Source organism: Mesocricetus auratus, unplaced genomic scaffold (genome assembly GCF_017639785.1).
Source record: "Mesocricetus auratus isolate SY011 unplaced genomic scaffold, BCM_Maur_2.0 Super-Scaffold_6730, whole genome shotgun sequence".
NCBI classification, from domain to species: domain Eukaryota; kingdom Metazoa; phylum Chordata; class Mammalia; order Rodentia; family Cricetidae; genus Mesocricetus; species Mesocricetus auratus.
Window position 1 is genome coordinate 117,295,606 of NW_024429184.1, and position 20,314 is coordinate 117,315,919.

Sequence of the window (20,314 nt, forward strand, 5' to 3'; positions counted from 1 at the left end):
TGCCTCTGTGCCTCTGTGCCTCTGCCTCTGCCTCTGCCCCTGCCCCTGCCCCTGCCCCTGCCCCTGCCCCTGCCCCTGCCCCTGTGTTTCGAGTGCTGTGATTAATTGTGTGAGCTGCCACCTCTGCCTCTTTCATTTTTGAAGAAGACATTAGGACTGCAAGGTGATGCTTTTTATTTTTCTTGATTCATTTCAGAATTTTGAATACTACATCTGACCTCTGCCTGCCAGACCCTTCCTGCCACCAAACTCCAAGATGGACCTGGACACAGAATGAGAAGCCAGCTTCATTGGTCACCATTCTGGTTTTACCCCTCCACCCTCCAGTTGAGAGGCAGAGAGGGAAAGAGGGAGAGAGAGGGGAGGGAGGGAGGATAGGATAGAGCCTTGAGCCAAGACTCACCAGGGGAGAGAAAGACACCACCTATACCTGCTGGAAGAAGAGATGGGAAGACGACAATATAAGAATACATCCAACAACAGAAACACTTATATGACACCACCAGAGTCTAGGAACTCTACACCAGCAAGACCTGAACGTCCCAATGCAGATGAAACAGAAGAGAATGACCTTAAAAACAACCTCATGAAAATGATAGATACCCTCAAAGAGGATATGCAAAAATCCCTTAAAGAAATGGAAAATACAAGAAAAAGCAACAAATCTCTTAACAAAACAAGGAAAGCCAAGAAAAAAGTCAAACAGATGAAGGAAACAATTCAAGACCTGAAAACTAAAATGGAGACAATAAAGGAAACACAAACTGAAAGAATGCTGGAAATAGAAAAGCTGAGGAGTAAACAATCAGGAACTACAGATACAAGCATAAACAACAGAATACAAGAGATGGAAGACAAGAGAATCTCAGGTGCTGAAGGTAAACTATAGGATATAGATTCATCCATCAAAGAAAATCTTCAACAAATCCTTAACACAAAATATCCAGGAAATATGGGACACCGTGAAAATACCAAACCTAAGAATAATAGGTATAGAAGAAGGCGATGAAGCCCAGTTCAGAGGCACAGAAAACATATTCAACAAAATCATCAAAGAAAACTTTCCCAACCTAAAGAAGGACATGCCTATGAAGGTACAAGAAGCTTACTGAACACCAAATAGACTGGACAAAAAAAAGTACCTTCACCACATAATCATCAAAACACCAAACATACAGAATAAAATAAGAATATTAAGAGAAGTGAAAGAAAAAGGCCAAGTAAAATATAAAAGCAGACCTATCAGAATTACACCTGACTTCTCCATGGAAACTCTGAAAGCCAGAAGGTTCTAAAGACAATGAGAGAACAAGATTATAGCCCAGACTACTGTACCCAGCAAAACTAGCAATCACTGTAGAGGAAAAACAAGATATTCCATGACAAAACCAGATTTACATAATACATATCCACAAATCCAGCCCTACAGAAAGTTCTAGAAGGAAAACTCCAACCACAAGAAATTAACTACACTACAAAAACATAGACAATAGATAATCTCATTTTACCAAAAGCTAGAAATAGGGTAAAAACTCACATATAATATCACCACCAAAAATAAATCCAAAATAAACAATAATCATCAATCAATGGTTACTAATATTCCTCAATATCAATGGTCTTAACTCACCTATAAAAAGACACAGCCTAACAGAATGGATATGAAGACAGACTCCATCCTTCTGCTGCATACAAGAAACACACCTCCCCTTCAGAGACAAGATGTCATAGTTAAAGGTTGGGGAAAGATTTTCCGATCAAATGGACCTAAGAAGCAAGCGGATATCTGGATAGATATCACTTACCAAAATTAAATCTAACAAATTAGACTTCAAACTAAAATCAATCAAAGGAAATGAAAAAGGTCATTTCATATTCACCACATAAAAAATACATTAGGAAGAAATCTCAATTCTGAACATTTATGTCCTAAATACAAAGTCACCCACATTAGTAAAAGAAACATTATTAAAACTCAAATCACACATAAGACCTCACACAGTTATAGGGGGAAATTTCAACACTCCACAATCATCACTAGACAGGACTACCAAAGAGAAACTTAACAAAGAAACAAAGGAACTAACAGTTATGACCCAATTGAGTTTAACAGGCATCTATAGAACATTCCACCCAAACACAAAAGAATATACCTCCTTCTCAGCACCACCACATGGAACCTTCTCTAAAATCGACCACATACTTAGCAATAAAACAAACCTCAACAGATAAAAAAAATGGAATAACCTCCTGTATCTTATCAGGCCACCATGGATTAAAATTAGAATTCAACAACAAAACAAACTGCAGAAACCCCACAAACTCATGGAAATTGAACAATGCTCAATTGCATCACTCCTTGGTAAAGGAAGAAATCAAAGACTTCCTAGAATTCAATGAAAATTAAGGCACAATGTACCCAAACCTATGGGACACACTGAAAGCAGTTTTAAGAGGAAAGTTCATAACACTATGTGCCCACATGAAAACACTGTAGAAGAGCCACACTAGAGAATTAACAAACACCTGAAAACTCTAGAACAAAAAGAAGCAAACTCACCCCTGAGGAGTAGACACCAGGAAACAATCAAATTGAGGGCTGAAATCGATGAAGTAGAAACAAAGAAAACAACACAAAGAATCAATGAAATGAAGTATTAGTTCTTTGAGAAAATAGACAAGATGGACAAACCTTTATCCAAACTAACCAAAAGGCAGGGAGAGAACATGCAAATTAACAAAATCAGAAACAAAAAGGGGGACATAACAACAGACACTGAGGAAATACAGAGGATCATGAGGTCAGACTTTGAAAATCTGTACTCCACAAAATTGGAAAATTTAAGGAAATGGATAATTTTCTGTATAGACATGACTTAGCAAAATTAAATCAAGAAGATAGATCTATAGCCCCTAAAGATATAGAAGCAGTCATCAAAAGTCTTCCAACCAAAGAAAAAGTGCAGGGCCAGATTGTTTCAGTGCAGTATTCTACCAGAAATTCAAAGAAGAGCTAATACCAATACTCTTCAAATTGTTTCACACAATAGAATCAAGAGGATCATTGCCAAACTCTTTTTACAAGGCTACAATGACCTTGCTACACAAATCACACAAAGACACAAAGAAGCTAGAGAACTACAGACCAATCTCCCTCATTAATATTGATGTAAAAATACTCAACAAAGTACTGGCAAATCAAATCCAAGAACACATGAGAAAAATCACTCAACATGATCAAGTAGGCTTCATCCCAGGGATGCAGGGATGGTTCAACATACAAAAATATATCAATGTAATCCACCATACAAACGATCTGAAAAAGAAAAACCACATGATCATCTCACTAGGTGCTGAAAAAAACCTTTGACAAAATTCAACACCCCTTCATGATAAAGATCTTGGAGAGATCAGGGATAACAGGAACATACCTGTACATGATAAAGGTGGCATGCAGCAAACCGACAGCCAACATCAAACTAAATGGAGAGAAACTCAAGGTGATTCCTCTAAAATCAGGAAAAAGACAAGACTGTCCACTCTCTCCATATCTCTTCAATATTGTACCTGAAGTTCTTCTAGAACAATAAGAAAACAAAAGGAGATCACGGGGATACAAATTGGAAAGTAAGAGGTCAAACTTTCACTATTGGCACAAGATATGATAGTTTACATAAGTGACCCAAAGAATTCTACCAGGGAACTCCTACATCTCATAAACACATTCAGCAAAGTGGTAGAATACAAGATTAACTAAAAAAAATCACATGCTGAGAAACATTATCCTTTACAATAGGCACAAACAACATAAAATATCTTGGAGTAACTCTAACCAAACAGGTGAAAGACCCGTATGACAAGAACTTTGAGTCATTAAAAAAAGAAATTAAAGAAGATACCAGAAAATGGAAAAGATCTCCCGTGCTCTTGGCTAGGATCAACATAGTAAAAATGGCAATCTTACCAAAAGCAATCTACAGATTCAATGTAATCCCTATCAAAATCCCAGCACAATTCTTCACAGACCTTGAAAGGACAATTCTCAACCTTATATGGAAAAACAAAAGACCCAGGATAGCTGAAACAACTCTGTTTTGGTGGTAGTAAGCACCCCCCCCCCACTGAAACAACTCCATGTCACTGTTCATTAATTTAATTTAATTAATTAAAATTTTGTTTTAACATTATCCTTTCAGTCTAAGATCTGTAAGTCGTTTCTGTTATGTTACTCTTGATTTTTTTCTTATCACCCAGTAGGAGGAAATAGGAGGAAAACCCGTACTAAACACGTGGGATAATGACAACCTAACAATGCTTAATACCAACAGGAGCAGTAAGAGCCGTTGGACACAAGCACACATTCAGTAGTTTGAAAAAAGTTTGTAGCCTTTACAGTTCTGTGTATAAAAGCTAGAATGTTAATTCTTAAGATACATGGGACTGCTTTGATTATTTAGCTGAATACAAAGCTATCCCTGCAGTGGGGACTTTCCTTACTTTCTCTCCCAGCATCCTGAAGCAGCAAGTTGGGGATCATGGGTTTGAGGAAGTTGAACTCACCAGTCCCAGAGTCTCCCCTCAGACATACTTCATATTGGTAGCTCTGGGAAAGGGTCCCCATGCCACTGGCATCCACCAGGTGGCCAGGAAAGTGTCCCTCAGGCACAGAGCAACTCCTCAGCGCTGTTGCCCTGGCCTTCCTGCACAGCCTCACCCCCACGAACAACAGAACAGACAAGAGGAAGAGCGAAGACACAGACGCCAAGGCAATGACCAGATACAGTGTGAGCAAGTCATCCTCCTGTGCGCCTTCGTGCGCCACCTCGGGCAGAGGCAGGTAGGGCTGAGAGAAGCCATCCACCAACAGCACATGCAGAGTGACACTGGCAGACCTAGGAGGGTCGCCATTGTCCTTGACCAGCAGCAGCAGCCTGTGCTTGGGAGCATCGCGCTCACTCAGCAGCCTGGAGGTGCGCACCTCGCTATTGTGAGCCCACACGCTGAACAGCCCTGGCTCTGTGGCCTTGAGCAGCTGGAATGACAGCCTGGCATTCTGGCCAGAGTCACGGTCCACAGCCACCACCTTGGAGACCAGGTATCCTGGCTCCGCCGCCCTGGGCAGTAGCTCTGTGCAGGGCGCAGATGCATTCTGCAGCGGGTAGAGCACAAAGGGCGCATTGTCGTTGGCGTCCAGCACGAGCACGCGCACCAGTGCCTGGCTGCTGAGAGCGGGCGAGCCTTGGTCTGTGGCACCCACGCGGAACTCGAAGGTCTGCAGGGTCTCATAGTCCAGCGCCCTGAGCGCGAACAGCTGCCCGTTGTCCGCATTGATGGAGATGAGCGAGTCCAGGGCCAGCTGCGGGTCGTGGGCTGGCAGCAGAGAGTATGTGATGCGGGCATTGGAGCCTGAGTCTGAGTCTGTGGCGCTGATGGTGCCTATGTGCAGGGCGGGGCTGTTGTTCTCCTGGACAAACAGGGTGTAGGAGGTTTGTGTGAAGGCGGGGGCGTTGTCGTTGACGTCAGACACCTGCACTGTTATGGTGTGCTGGGTTGTGAGCCTGGGTGTGCCCAGGTCGGTGGCTGAGATGGTGATGTTGTACTCAGCTGTACTTTCTCTGTCTAGTGGAATCTCTGTCACCAGGGTGTAGAAATTCTTGAAAGTGGATTTTAGGATGAATGGCAGGTCTTCTGGAATGGAACAAAGCACCTTTCCATTCTCTCCGGAATCCCTGTCTCCAACTCTGAAGATACTGATGATGGTCTCAGGAGCGTTTTCCGGGACTGAGCTGGTCAGTGACGATGTGGTCAGCTCTGGGGCGTTGTCATTCACATCCACCACCTCTATCACCACAGCGCCCTTCCCAGAAAGGCCTCCTCCATCGGTGGCCTCAATTTCCACATGGTAAGATTTAACTTTCTCAAAATCCAATTCCTTTCTCAGCCGTATTTCTCCGGTGACTTCGTTTATTGAGAAAGTTTGTTGAATTGCATCTGATGCTTGGAACAAGCCATAAGAAACTCTTCCAAAGTTGCCAGCATCTGCATCCTGGGCTAGGACAGTCAGGACTGGAGAGTCTGGGGAAATGCTCTCCAGGACCTGCACCTCATAGGGGATGTTCACAAATTCAGGGACATTGTCATTGATGTCCAGGATCAGGATTCGAACCATAGCTGTTCCTGACCTAGGTGGAGACCCGCCATCCAGGGCCGTGAGGGTCAAGCTCAGCTCTGCCTGCTCCTCTCTGTCCAGGGCTCTGTCCTGCACCAATTCTGGGTACTTCTTGCCTTCATTGTTATTTCGAGTGAGGACATGAAAATGAGAGGTGGGGCTGACTAGGTATTGTTGAAGCCCATTGCTGCCCACATCCGAATCCTGAGCTAATTTCAAAGAAAACCGTGAGCCTGGATGGCTGTTTTCTGGTATTTTCAAGAGCATTTCCCTGTCTGAGAATTCTGGTGAGTGGTCATTTATGTCCTGGATCAGCAATTCTCCTTGAAGAAATTGCACTGGCTTTTCAAGAGACACCTGGAAATGTAGCACACAGGGCTCCACGGAGGCACACAGCTCTTCCCGGTCTAGTTTCTCCCTCAGAAGCAGATCTCCTGTCTCGGGATCCAGCAGCAATCGCTGCTTGTAATCGTCAGACACCACCCGTGCAGACCGGGCTGCCAGGTCCCAGATCTCAGCCCCAGGTCCTTGGCCAGATGGGCTACAAGGGAGCCGCTTTCTGTTTCCTCCAGGACAGAGTACCGAGTTGTTTGCTCACTGCAAACCTGAACCAAAACCAGCATAAAGATAAAAGCCATGACTTGCCTGTTAGGGTGAATCCTCTCCAGCTTCTGCATGTTGGGAAAGTGAGTGATTGTGTCCAGTCCTTAACGGTATCCAAATGCTTTGAATCTCTGGTTTCTTCTTGGGAGGGATCTTCACTACGTTGCTCTTAATCTTACATTAATCTAGTGTATCCTTGCCCAAACCCCTGCATAGCTCCGAAGTGCTTGCAAAGCTCTTGTGATCGTCTTTTGTTCTGTATTGCCACAAGAGATTCCTGGTATTTTACTGTTTTAAATCACAATCTTAGCCTGCAGCACCACCCTGTGTCTTCCTGAGGAAATTGAAACAATTCCAGTTTTAAGTCAAAACACCTTTTAATGTCAAAACACCATTTTAATGTCCAAATTACTGCCACATTGGAAATGTACATAGTTTTTTTCTTCCAACATTATTTTTGCCCTAAACATAATCATTGGGAAGGTTGTCCACAACTGTTCAGGAGAGGAATCATGAACACAAAGCAGAAGACTTCTAGTCTTGGAACGCATATGTTTAAGTTTGGAATAATCAGGCAAGCAAAACATGAAATGGTATTTCTAAAAGTACTTTCTTAAAGTGATATAAAGCAGAGTTCTGTGGTTAATATCACCAGTTTGTATAAATTATTATAGAGGTAATTTCCTTTTAAATACCCCAGTTCACAAATGCAGGTTCATAGATCTACCTCATTCACCAGCTACCCACCTAAGTGCAAAAGCTACAAACCAGTGGTCCACACTGCTGAGAGCAAACTAACATGTAAAATGGCTAGTCTTCCAATTCTGTAGTATTTGAAGTAGTTTGATACCATAACTTTTTAATGCAATCTCAAACAACTAGCAAATATTTTCTGTATTAATATAGAAAATAGTGTTTATGGATTTAACACATACAAATTATTCAAATATTTGATTTCTAATTTAGAATATTTTCTTGAATTTGTTTTTCTTTCATTAATTTTTAGATATCCAAGAATCCTTGCATTTTTACATAAAAAATTTAAAGGCACTTAAGAACCTCTGGGAAAACAGCAAACTGGCGTTTTGGTAAGAATTCCATTAAATCATACATCAGTCTGAGGGCAATTTTTTCAGTATGGAGTCTTCCCGTTCACTTCAGTTCCTCCGTCTGTGTTCTTCATGAAAGTCATCTACACACTTGTCTGCTTCCATTTTAAGCAACTTATTTCTTTATATTCCAACAGACTTGTCTTCATTTCCAGTTTGTCTGATGCTAATGTGCAGAAATAGTTAATTTTAAGGTGATGATCTTGTGTACTACAAACTTGATGAATTTTTTACTGTTAGCATTTTGTAGCTTACATAGGATGTGAGGCCATGCCATCTATAATTACATAGATGTTTTCCTTTTCCAATTATTACATTTTCTAAAATGTTTTCTGCACTGACTGAGACAATTATGTCATTTTGTCCAAAAGGCATATTTCAGTATTGCTTTTTAAAATGAGCTAATATGCTGCTTGGTAAATCCTTCATAGGTATGGAGTTTGTTATTGGTATTTGTTTGCCAACAAATAACATTTTATTGAGACTTTTCCAATCAATGCCAATAAGGCAAATGGATCTATAATTTTCTCTCCTGTTGTTGTATTTGCCTGGTTTTGTCACAGTTTACTACCATAAATGAGTTTTTCCATAGTTGCTGATCTGATCTTTATTAATACAACAGTAATGTTTGATATGTGGTTTTATGAAGAGGGAATTGTTATTGAAGAATCAAGTTATTTTAAGTTTCACAAGAGCCTAAATACAGCAACTGCTCATTCAGAACAGGAATTTGGGGTTGTAGCATACTATTTTAGGGAACTATCAGATTTGCACATTTATTGCCTAGATTGCTGCTGTGAGTTTTTCCATGTGTGTGTGTGTGCGTGTGTGTGTGTGTGTGTGTGTGTGTGTGTGTGTGTGTGTGTGATGTTTTGTGTCACTTTGTTTTGTTTCGTTCGGAGACAGGGTTTCTCTGTGTAGCCCTGGCTTCCCAGAAGTCATGCTGTAGACTAGGAAAGCATGTAGCTCATGGAGATTCACATGTATCTGCCTCCCAATGTTGAGATTAAAGGCATGCACCATCCCACCCCGCTCTGCAGAATGGTTTTTCACTCATCAGTTGTGTTACAAAAATATTTTCACAGGGTTTAATTCTAGCACCTGACAGACAGATAACAGCAGCCAGGAGGAAGGGGACATTTTCTGAGGCTGCTGCTACACAGAGAAAATGCAGAATCCTAATCCCCTAGGCAGGTTGGCCTCAAGCATAACAGAAGGAGTGAGATAGAAATTCTGCCCATGTGTGTCAAAGTCGAGGTCAACCGCCTCAACTAAGGCTTGGATCTACTGGAACCTGAGTGCAAACTACCACGATACCTCCAATCTCTCTTTTAAAGACAATTAAAGCCAGGGCAGTATGAAGGAACTTCCTAAATAAGGAAAGAAGCCGATTAAAAACGTCATCACTGAGGACGACTAAGGCCATGTTAAAAATGACTAGACTGGTTCAGTTTTGTTCTCTCCCCTAGGACATAGAGATTCATAACTACATGGAGAGACTGCAAGTGAAAGAGATTTGGTTTGGTCAAATCAAAAGTAGGAAATGACAGCTGTGGGGTAAGTGCTAGTTGCTATGAGAATATCCCAAGTGGATTTTTTAGAAGATGAGAACTACTAAAACAATGCAGTGTACTACGTGACTGGCATTCTTAAATAGCAATTGTCAGAACATGATGAATAAATGAAATAATCTAAAGTAAAACGAGGCTTTTCACTTCTCTGTTTTTGTGAAAACCAAGTGTGGAAGGAAAAGAGATTTACATATAATGACCAAGAATCTGGATGACCCCACACTTGTAATCAACAGTACTGAATGGCAGAAGAGCAATAGAAAAATACTTTCATTCTTAAGTATACGATTAACCAAGTGTTGTTATGGACTATAATTGGACAGTGAGTTTTCAAGAAAGTAATTAAATTTCTGAATTGATGTGTTTGTAAAAATGGGGGATAGTATATCTTGAATGATATTATTCTTTGAAAATTAATGATTGAATCTCTATCTTGAATTTTTCAGTTAATGTTGATGCTTTAAATAGTAATGAGAGGTCAATATGAGTACCAACTAGAGACAAAGAACTCTACAAAGAGATTTCTGAGAGTTAATTGAATGAACAGAAAAATCTTGCATTTGATGTCTCCTCATCCTTAAAATCAAAGACATTTATAAGCTCAATTTGGAACTAAATTAGAGATTAATGTATTATCTTACAATTCTCTGAGGTTTTAGAGAAACTGGATCCATAGAAATTGGTGTTATTCTGACAAAATTAAATTGTTGTTCCCTTTTCTGAATATAGATTGTTCTTTTGAAATTTGATGTGTAGACAAGTTTAAGATAAATCTTTAAGTCCTCAGAAAATTCATTGATTTCCTAAATGTTGCGAATTTATTAACCAATGGCTGCAAACTGAGCATTTGTTTTGAATGAGACATTGTGTTATGTACTTCAGGCTCAACTATAAGTAAAACAAAAAACCCACTTTCAGTTGATTTAGTGTCTGCTGAAGTTACTTAACAGTAAGAAGATTCGATTATTGTTTAATTTTGTTTCCTCTTCAATCATTGAAATATCAGTAGTACCAACTTGTACACAAATGATGGTAACCTCATTACTAGAGAACTGATTGACAAAGTCATCTCTTTCACTAATATCCAACTTGCAGTTTGTAAAATGCCCCAAAGTGCAACAGTAGTTAGTGGTATGCATATAGTAACTTCCCATAGCTCTGCACTTAGTAAATATCCACATAAAGAGGCCTTGGGAACCAGGCATGGTGGTACATCTGTGGTCCAGACCTCAGGAGCAGAGGTGGAGGCCAGTCTAGGGTACACAGGGAGAACTGAATAAGAACGAACCTCAAAAAATAAGCAGTAGCAGTAGAACAGAATTCAAATAAATGGATAAGTGATTTCTAAGTACCCAGAAATAAAAAAACTTTGAATAAAGTTTAAATTTTCTTTGTCTTCAAATTCAGGTTATCTTATCAGCTTGGAAAATTTCTGCCAACTTTGTCAACAATGTATAAATATAGTTTATCCACAAATTTAATTATAAATAGGATTTGGGTCTGGGGATGCAGTTCAGTGATAGAAGGCATGCCTTATATACCATGAGCCCGAGGCTTTGGACACACACAGACACACACACATATCCCTACTGATAGTATCACATTCTTTGTCTTCAAGCTGTAAATATAGTCCTTCCTTCTTTACTGTGATATCATATGCTATAGTGCCTCTCAAAAACAATTGTCTTATATGAATTACATAATTTCCAAGAAATTCCAGATATGTATGAAAGAATGAAAATCTGATAAAAATATTTGTACAAAGTATTTGGACTTCGCCTGGCATTGGTGGTGCACGCCTTTAATCCCAGGGCTCGGGAGGCAGAGGCAGGTGGATCTTTGTGAGTTCAAGGCCAGCCTGGTCTACGAGCGAGTTCCAGGACAGGCTCCAAAACAATACAGAGAAACCCTGTCTAGAAAAAAAAAACAAAAAAAGTATTTGGACTTAATGGAAAAAGGTTTTTCCAGTTATTCAGAATTCATACTACAATGCTCACTTGCATAAAATTTTGTGCTGGAGAGCTTCCTGCTTAGAAAGTGCTTCCCCGGACTGATGACCAAAGGGATTAAGACTGGGCTGGTTTAACACCCAGAAACCGCTGACCTGACAAGGGTTAGCTCTTGAATCCCAGGCTGATGCCTGGGAATCCAGCATGGGACTGATCAAGACCCCCTGAATGTGGGTGTTAGTGAGGAGGCCTAGGTAATCTGTTGAGCCTTGGGTAGTAAATCAGTATTCATCCCAAGTATACACATTGACTTTGGACTCCCATCCAACAATGTGAGATGCACTCTCATCCTGAACTCTTGGGGGAGGGTCTAGGCCCTGCCCTGGATGAAATGACAGACTATGGACACCCCCATGGAGGGCCTCACCCTCCCTGGGGAAATGAGGGAATATTGGGGTGGTTAGTGGGAGGGCATGGGAGGAGGGGAGGGAAATGGAGAGGGACCTGGAATTGACATGTGAAGCAACCTTGTTTCTAATTTAAATTTAAAAATAAAAAACATCGCCTGCCTAAAAAAAAAAGTGCTTCCCCAGCTCACAAAAGCACTTGCGTGTGCTTATAACTATACTACACCTACTAGAGATTAAGAGCATGTCAATATTAGATTTTTGACTTTTCAGAGTATCCAAAATAATTTTCAACTTTTTATGAATTCAATCATTTTTCTTGTAGACAAAACACTCAAATACGGATAGATATATCTGGATGATGAAATATGAAAAGTTGTGCTTAAGTAATTTAGGAAAGAAAAATTATTTGTTATGTGTAACTTTAAAAATAAAAAATAAATTCACTCAAAATAATCATATTTTGTGGTTTTGGTTGCTTTCACATGTTTTTTTAAGTTGTAGAAAATTTAAACTTCCCCAATGATTTGGTTGTTTTCTATTATAAATTCCTGTATTTGTACACTGTTTAATTACAATATTGTACATACACTCCTGTTGTGGATTGACAGATTTCATCCCCAAATGATTCTATATCATGACAGATTGAAATAGGAATGAAGGGATCTGTTGATAGGACCGCTGACAGGCCCCAGTGGAAACATTTACCCTAAGTCATCTTATCTGTGGCAAGTAAATATTAATAATAAAAAGAACATGAAGTTTAAAAGCCATCCACCTGCATATTCTATAGAAAGTTTGACATGCTTCACTAAATGTCTTCTCACAAAGTGAAAACACACGCAGTGACTTGCAATAGCTTAGGTCAAGCAACATTATATATGGTACATTTTTGAAGAAATGTTGTCCTGTATGTAAGCAAATAAAATCCTGGAATAGTAACTGTAGTTGTCACTAAAGATGATAAATTCAACAACACGGTACTACTATTTGTGCATGAACCATGAAGGACTGTGACAGATGACTTTATCTTCTGCTCACACTTCATTAGCTGTACATAGTGCTGTGCTGCCATTATGTGGGTGAGGAAAACACATGCATGCACAATGGAATTACTTTATTTGGGCATCAAGAAGAACGAAATTGTCATTTTGAGGGGCATGGAACTGTGGATCATTCAAGAAAAGGAGTCACCCTCTAAAAGACAAGAAGCCTGCAAGAGGAAAATGGGGCATTTAAGAGTGTGAAGGGAAAAACAAGAGAATTAGAGAATGTGATAAGTAGGTGAGTGTTATCAGGCTGCGGTGTGTGTACCTCTGAAAATGTCGCAATGAGGGCTGTACACTGCAGTCACAGCGAAAATCAAAACAGACACAGCAAAGCAGGTTACATGCATAGCATCGACAACATACATTTACAGAGGGTAGTATGGAGATCCACTGTGGTTGTCAACGCCGAGGAAGAAATGAGTTCCTGGAATCACTATTTGAAATGTCCAGGGAAACACAGCAAAGATAACCCCCAAAATTAGTGAAAGAAAAAGATGCAATAAGATTGCATTGATAAAGTAGGAAGCACCCCCCCAACACACTGTTAACAAACAACGAATGAAATCAACATAGAAATATGTTGACTCAAGGAAAGATTACTGAATGTAAAAGGAAAATATTAATAGCCAAGCAACTAACTCTGATTCAGGCATAGAAACCTTGCTTTCCCTGAAACTAAAATTCAGCTAAGGTTCCTGAAACAGACTACTAGAAATAATAGGGTTCAGGAATTTGAAATCTGAGGTCTCAGAGTCTCCAGTTATACATACTTCATATTGGTAGCTCTGGGAAAGAGTCCCCATACTGCTTACATCCACCAGGTGACCAGGAAAGTGTGCCTCAGGCACAGAGCAGCCACCCAGAGAGGCCGGCCTGGCCCTCCTGCACAGCCTCACCCCTACAAACAGCAGCACAGACAAGAGGAAGAACGAAGACACAGATGCCAAGGCGATGACCAGGTACAGCGTGAGTGAGTCTCTGTCCTGTGTGAGGTCGTGTGCAAACTCAGGCAGAGGCAGGTAGGGCTGAGAGAAGCCATCCACCAGCAGCACATGCAGAGTGACACTGGCAGACCTGGGAGGGTCGCCATTGTCCTTGACAAGCAGCAGCAGCCTGTGCTTGGGAGCATCGCGCTCACTCAGCAGCCTGGAGGTGCGCACCTCGCCATTGTGAGCCCACACGCTGAACAGCCCTGGCTCTGTGGCCTTGAGCAGCTGGAACGACAGCCAGGCATTCTGACCAGAGTCGCGGTCCACTGCCACCACCTTGGTGACCAGGTATCCTGGCTCCGCCGCCCTGGGCAGCAGCTCTGTGCAGGGCGCAGATGCGTTCTGCAGCGGGTAGAGCACGAAGGGCTCATTGTCATTGGAGTCCAGCACGAGCACGCGCACCAGTGCCTGGCTGCTGAGAGCGGGCGAGCCTTGGTCTGTGGCGCCCACGCGGAACTCGAAGGTCTGGAGGGCCTCATAGTCCAGCGCCCTGAGCGCGAACAGCTGCCCGTTGTCGGCATTGATGGAGATGAGCGAGTCCAGGGCCAGCTGCGGGTCGTGGCTGGGCAGCAGCGAGTAGGTGATGCGGGCATTGGAGCCTGAGTCTGAGTCTGTGGCGCTGATGGTGCCTATGTGCAGGGCGGGGCTGTTGTTCTCCTGGACAAACAGGGTGTAGGAGGTTTGTGTGAAGGCGGGGGCGTTGTCGTTGACGTCAGACACCTGCACTGTTATGGTGTGCTGGGTTGTGAGCCTGGGTGTGCCCAGGTCGGTGACTGTGATAGTGATGTTGTACTCAGCTCTGTTCTCTCTGTCCAATGACCCCTCTGTCATTAATGTGTAATAGTTCTTGAAAGTGGGTTTTAAAAGAAATGGGAGATCATTCTGAATGGAACACACCATCCTTCCATTGTCCCCGGAATCTGGGTCAGAAACACGGAAAATAGTAACTACAGCCTCAGGAGCATTTTCTGGGATTGAAGCAGTGAGCGAAGATATGGTGAGTTTAGGAGCATTGTCATTCACATCCAACACCTGAATAGTTACACTGCATTTTCCTGAAAAGCCTCCACTGTCTGTGGCTATAATTTCCATGTTATAGTAGGGTGTTGACTCAAAGTCCAAAGCCCCTATAAGATGGATTTCTCCTGTGACCTCGTCTATTACAAACGGTTGAGAAGCTCCACCACCTTGAAACAGAGAGTAGACTACATTCCCATATATCCCAGCATCTAAATCCCTGGCAGAGACCGTGACAACTAAGGCACCAAGGGGGCTGTTCTCAGGGACCTGCACCTCATAGAGCGACTGTAGGAACTGGGGGGCGTTGTCATTGATGTCCACGACTTCAATGCGAACTGTGGTGGTCCCAGACCTGGGTGGAGACCCTCCATCCACAGCAGTGAGGGTCAAAGTGAGCTCAGGCTGCTCCTCCCTGTCCAGGCCTCTGTCCAGCACCAGTTCTGGGTATTTCCTGCCATCAGCGTGACTGTGAGTGACTGCATGGAAATGGAGGTTGGGGCTGACTGTGTAGTTCTGAACAGCATTGCTCCCTATGTCAGAATCCTGAGCTGCCTTCAGAGGAAACACAGTCCCTGGTTGGGCACTCTCAGGGATTTTTAGGAGCATTTCCCTGTGAGGAAACTCCGGAGAATGGTCGTTTACATCCGTGAGCTGAAGGTCAGTTTGGAAGAACTGCACAGGGTTCTCGAGTATGAGTTGGAAGTGCAGCACACAGGGGTCTGTCGCCCCACACAGCACCTCGCGATCTAGCTTTTCCTTTAATAGCAAATTCCCGGTCTCTGCATCCAGCCCCAAGAGCTCTTTGTTCCCACTGTGATGGATTTTAGGTCCTCTAGAGACCAGCTCGCCCACCCTGAGGCCCAGATCTCTTTCCAGGTTAGCCACCAAGTAGCCAGTCTCAGATTCTTCTGGCATGGAGTATACAATTGCCTCAGAGCCAGACTCCCACAAAAGCAACAACATAGTAAGAAAAACTACTTGCCTTTTTTCTGGCGTTTTTGCTAGATCTGTCTCCATTGTTCAGATGCAGTCCAGATGGTGCTGATGCTTCCAGTTAGTTTTAATCCACACAGATGAGGTTTGGTAAAATAACCTGGAATTAAATCTTACTGATTTGCTTACAGGAGCCCATTGTCCTGCATCTTATGTAAATGTCCCCTTCTTTCAGGCAACAGTCAGCATTCTGATTCCCGGGAAAGACTTCCTGCTCATTGTTGGAGACCCTTGTTATACAAATTGTTATCCTGCAGCGCCACCGTGTGAACTATTCAAGAGTTGCACATAGTGTTGTTCACTTGGTTCTCAGTTCCAGCACTGCTGTGTTTAAACACCCTTTATGATAGTGAAAGACCCCTACCCAGGACCCCCTAGGAAAATAAAAACAAGGCTAGGCCATTGCCTAATGAAAAAAACCCAGACCAGGTGCCTCGCCCAGCTGGCAGGATGTCAAACAGGATCTGTGGTCACCAGAGCAGTCATGGGACCCGGATAATAATTGCTGAAGCGTGCCAGGGTCTTTTATGTGGCAATACCAGGACACCTAGTCCTTAGCAACTACCCCTGCCCCCAGTTGTGTCTATGATCACCATAGTAGTCATGGGACCCGGATAATAATTGCTGAAGCGTGCAGGGGTCTTTCATGAAGTAATACCAGGAAACTTAGTCCGTGGGAACTACCCCTGCCCCCAAGATGAGCCAATGAAATTCCTGTTACTTATGTAACCATTAAAACTCTATAAATATTGTGCTTCCTGCAAGCCCGGTATGCTCTGCACCCGAGTTGCAGTAGCATCCGCAGGCGCCTGTGTACTCAATAAATCACCTCTTGCATTTGCAGCCAGTGGTCTGGCCCGGGTTCTTAGGCAGAGGGCCCAGCACTTTGATGCCGAGGTCTTTCAATAGAATGGTTGGGTCGGTGGGGAGCATGGGAGGATGGGAGGGGAGGGAACTGGGATTGATATGTAAAGTAAGATTGTCTCTAATATAAATAAAGTATATAATAAAGAAAAGGAAAAAAGTATAACAGTATCCTTCATTGTATGTTCTGATCTTACAGAACAACTAAGTGTCATCAGGTTAATATAGTCAAATAAACAGAATCTAGATGTTTAAATGACTGTGTCTAAACAAATAATGTTCCCCTGACATTTGTTAGTTACTGCTCTCATCCTGGGCACTTCACTGACTTTTGTTGTCATTGAATATCCTGCCTTTCTTACAAGTTTTATACAGTAGTTCCAGTAGAGTATCTATCTGTTGTGGGATTGTTTTCACTGTCATTTTCTTTGGTAAACTGATCTTGACAGGGTCTTTTCATTGTTTTGTGATTATTTTCATTGCTCATGTGATTATTTGTTTGCATATACTCCAGAAAAACAACATTGGGGGTTTCCAAGTGTGAGTTTTATTTTTGGTTTGCTTGGTTGTCTTGGGGTTTGTTTTTGTTTTTGAGACAGGATCTTTCTACATAGTCCTGGCTGTCCTGGAACTCACTATGTAGGCTAGGCTTGAGCTCATAGACATGCTTGCCTCTACTCTCCAAGTGCTGGAATTGAGGCATACGCCACCACTTAGAATTTTGAATGTTACTCCTGGATAATCTTTCACGCACCCTATGTATAACATATGCATGTATCATATGTATCAGAGCTGTTTGTTGTGCATCAAAGTGTGAAAACAGATTTCACCTTGGCAAATGCTGTGAAGTAGTTTTCAAGGGAGTTGCCCTGAGCTGCCCCTGATGACTCACTCCTGTAGTCCCACCTCTGGGAAGATACACAAAGGGGTATCACAAACTCAAGCCCAGTGTGGGATATATCATGAGTCACCGTCTCAAAGACATTTCTTTAAAAGCTGGGCATAGAGTTGCAGCTCAGTGACAGAATGCTTACCTAGTGCACTCAATGGACTGGGATCCGTTCCCAGCAATGTGGAAAAGTAATCCCAGCAACGTGTGGGAATTCCAGTTGCTCCATAATCATGTCAACATTTGATGCTGTCTTTCCAGTTTTAGCCACTCTAGTGAGTATATATGTCATGGTGTACATTTAATTAGCGTTTCCTTGGTGATTAATGAAATGATGCAAACTTTCACATGTTTATTGACCATTCAGATGCTTTCTTAGCATGAGGCCTTTTATACATGTTTTTATCTGATGCATTTGTCTGATGGCTTATTCTGCAGAAAATATTTTAGTATAATTCTGTTTTTGAATATGCATATTTCAAATAGTTTCCCATTCTAAGCCTTCTATTTTAACCTCATTATGGTGTCTTTGAGAAACAAAAATTTCTAATTTTGATGTAATCTGATCTGTTAGTATTTTCAATTTCTGTGTAACACTTTTCTCCTATTTTAAATCTTTCCACACTCAAGGAAGCCTTGTGTGTTTTGAATGATTGTTTTATTTTTCACATTTAAAGGTATAACCAATGTAAACTCTTTCAAGTATATGAAGTTAGGGTCCATATTTTACCAAATGCCTTTGCATTCTGAACTGAAAAGATGATCCATTCTGAGCTGGCACACTTGTCACAAGTCAGGTGATCCTGAATCAGCTCCAAGGTCCTATTTGTCTTTGAATGTCAGACAATCATAATCTCTCTTAATTACCGCAAGTCTGTTGGTCTTCAGGGTAAGTTTTCCTCTGAAAGATGAATTTTAAGAAATTTTAAATCCACAGAAACAAATGACTAAAGACACAGAGAATCTCCACAGCTGGGCACATCGTTCTTCCCTGCCGTTCCCTCCAGAGTGGTTTCTTATAACTGGTTGAGCTTCAGTACCAACCCATGTGTTTCCCTGAATCCATCAGTTTAATTGGGGTTCACTCTGTGAACTCTACATTAGGTAGATTTGGATTAATTCCTCATGATGTGCATCCATTTTAGAGTACCATAAAGAAGTTTCTCTGACTTCAGATCTTCGAAAGCTATTTATTTAATCTTCCTTTCCCTTTTCAGAATCTCTAGCAATCATGTATCTTTTTATTTGTTTGCCAAGACAGGGTTTTCCCATTTTTCCCTGGTTATCCTGGAACTCACTCTGCAGACCAGGCTGTCCTCAAACTTAGAGATCCACTTGCCTCTGCCTTCTGAGTGCTGGTGTGAAAGGGGTGTGTCACTATCATCTGGCCCATTTATCTTTCTTGCTGTCTGCACGCGTTGGCCTTTTCAAAATATTCTATATTAAGAGTTTTACAGCTTTGCTTCTGCGGTGACTAGTTGTTTAAGTTTCCTCAATGCCTACTCATGGATTGATAGCTAATTTCTCTCAGCATGAAATAATGTTCCACTTTGTATCTCCATCAGACTTTCTCAGTTTTACTTACAGAGGATCTTGGTCACTGCCAGGTTTTGACAAGTGTTGTAAAAGGTTTCAGCAAACACCCTATCCCAGGCTTTGTGTGGACTTAAGCTTTAGGCTAATTTGACGAATACTAAAAAAAAAAACAAAAAAAGATTTCTTGGTGACATAGTAAGAATGTGCTTCATTTTGCAAGAAGATGCCAAACTATCTTCTAAAATGGCGGCACCATTTTCATTCCCATGATACATGAATAAGGGTCCTTGGAACTTCGTGTCCTCCTCAGGTGTGGGTGGCATCAGTGTCCTGGAGTGTGGCTACTCTGTCTAATGGTTGTGCAGTGATTCTCGTTGTTATTTGAACTTGCAATTGCCCAATGGCATTGATGTCGAGTCTGCCCATGCCCTAATTTGCCATCTCTGAAACTTCCTGGCAAGTGTTAGGATATTTTTTTACATGATTTGTGAATGATGAGTCTTGAAAATCTTCACATATTTTGAACAGCTGCCTTTTCCCAGACACATCTGCTGGCAGCATTTTCTCCTGGTCTATGGCTTGTTTTTGTTTGTTTGTTTTTGTTTCATTTTAAAATTTTTCTTTGTAGAATCTTTTGCAGAAATTTTAATTTGAATGAAATGTGCATTATCAATTCTTTCTTCTAGGTATTACACTACTGCTATAGTATATCCAATTTTATTTTGGATTAAGATTGCTTTATTATTTTCTCTTTGTATATAAATACAAAGCATGTATTCAACCCATCAAATTCACAAAGAATGTTGAAGTTTTTGCTTAAGACTTTACAATTTCTATTGATTCTTTGAAAGGTATACAACATTCCAATCAGAGTCTTTCCAATAGACTGTGTGTATTCCTCAATGATGTTTGATATTCCTGCTTTACAGATATCCCATTAGATTTGTTTCTAAGTATTTCTATATTTGGGAGCCTTCTTAAATGCTTTAATTATTTCACTTTTTATTTATTTAAACAGAACTCATAAATGTGTTGACTTTGCATCTGCCAACATTCCTGACTTCACTTATCACTTCTGACTGCAGTGTCTTCATGGTTTTCATACATATAATTGTATCATTTAAAAATACAATTTTATTCCTTCTGTTGTGGCTTTTACCTATTTT

At 41.4% G+C, this 20,314-nt stretch overlaps 2 protein-coding genes across 2 annotated transcripts; both read right to left on the reverse strand.

Moving 5' to 3' along the window:
• Positions 1-4,010: 4,010 nt before the first annotated feature.
• LOC121138893 (protocadherin beta-4-like) lies at positions 4,011-11,625 on the reverse strand. Its single transcript, XM_040741929.1, is given in 2 exon segments — positions 4,011-6,684; positions 6,687-11,625. Coding segments are annotated over 2 exon segments (2,391 nt in total). The 5' UTR covers positions 6,847-11,625; the 3' UTR covers positions 4,011-4,453.
• A 1,285-nt stretch (positions 11,626-12,910) lies between these two features.
• On the reverse strand, positions 12,911-16,054 carry LOC101836344 (protocadherin beta-6). The gene has a single exon (XM_040741930.1). It carries the CDS (start codon positions 15,881-15,883, stop codon positions 13,544-13,546), a length of 2,340 nt encoding a protein of 779 aa, XP_040597864.1. The 5' UTR covers positions 15,884-16,054; the 3' UTR covers positions 12,911-13,543.
• Between the last annotated feature and the right edge of the window lie 4,260 nt (positions 16,055-20,314).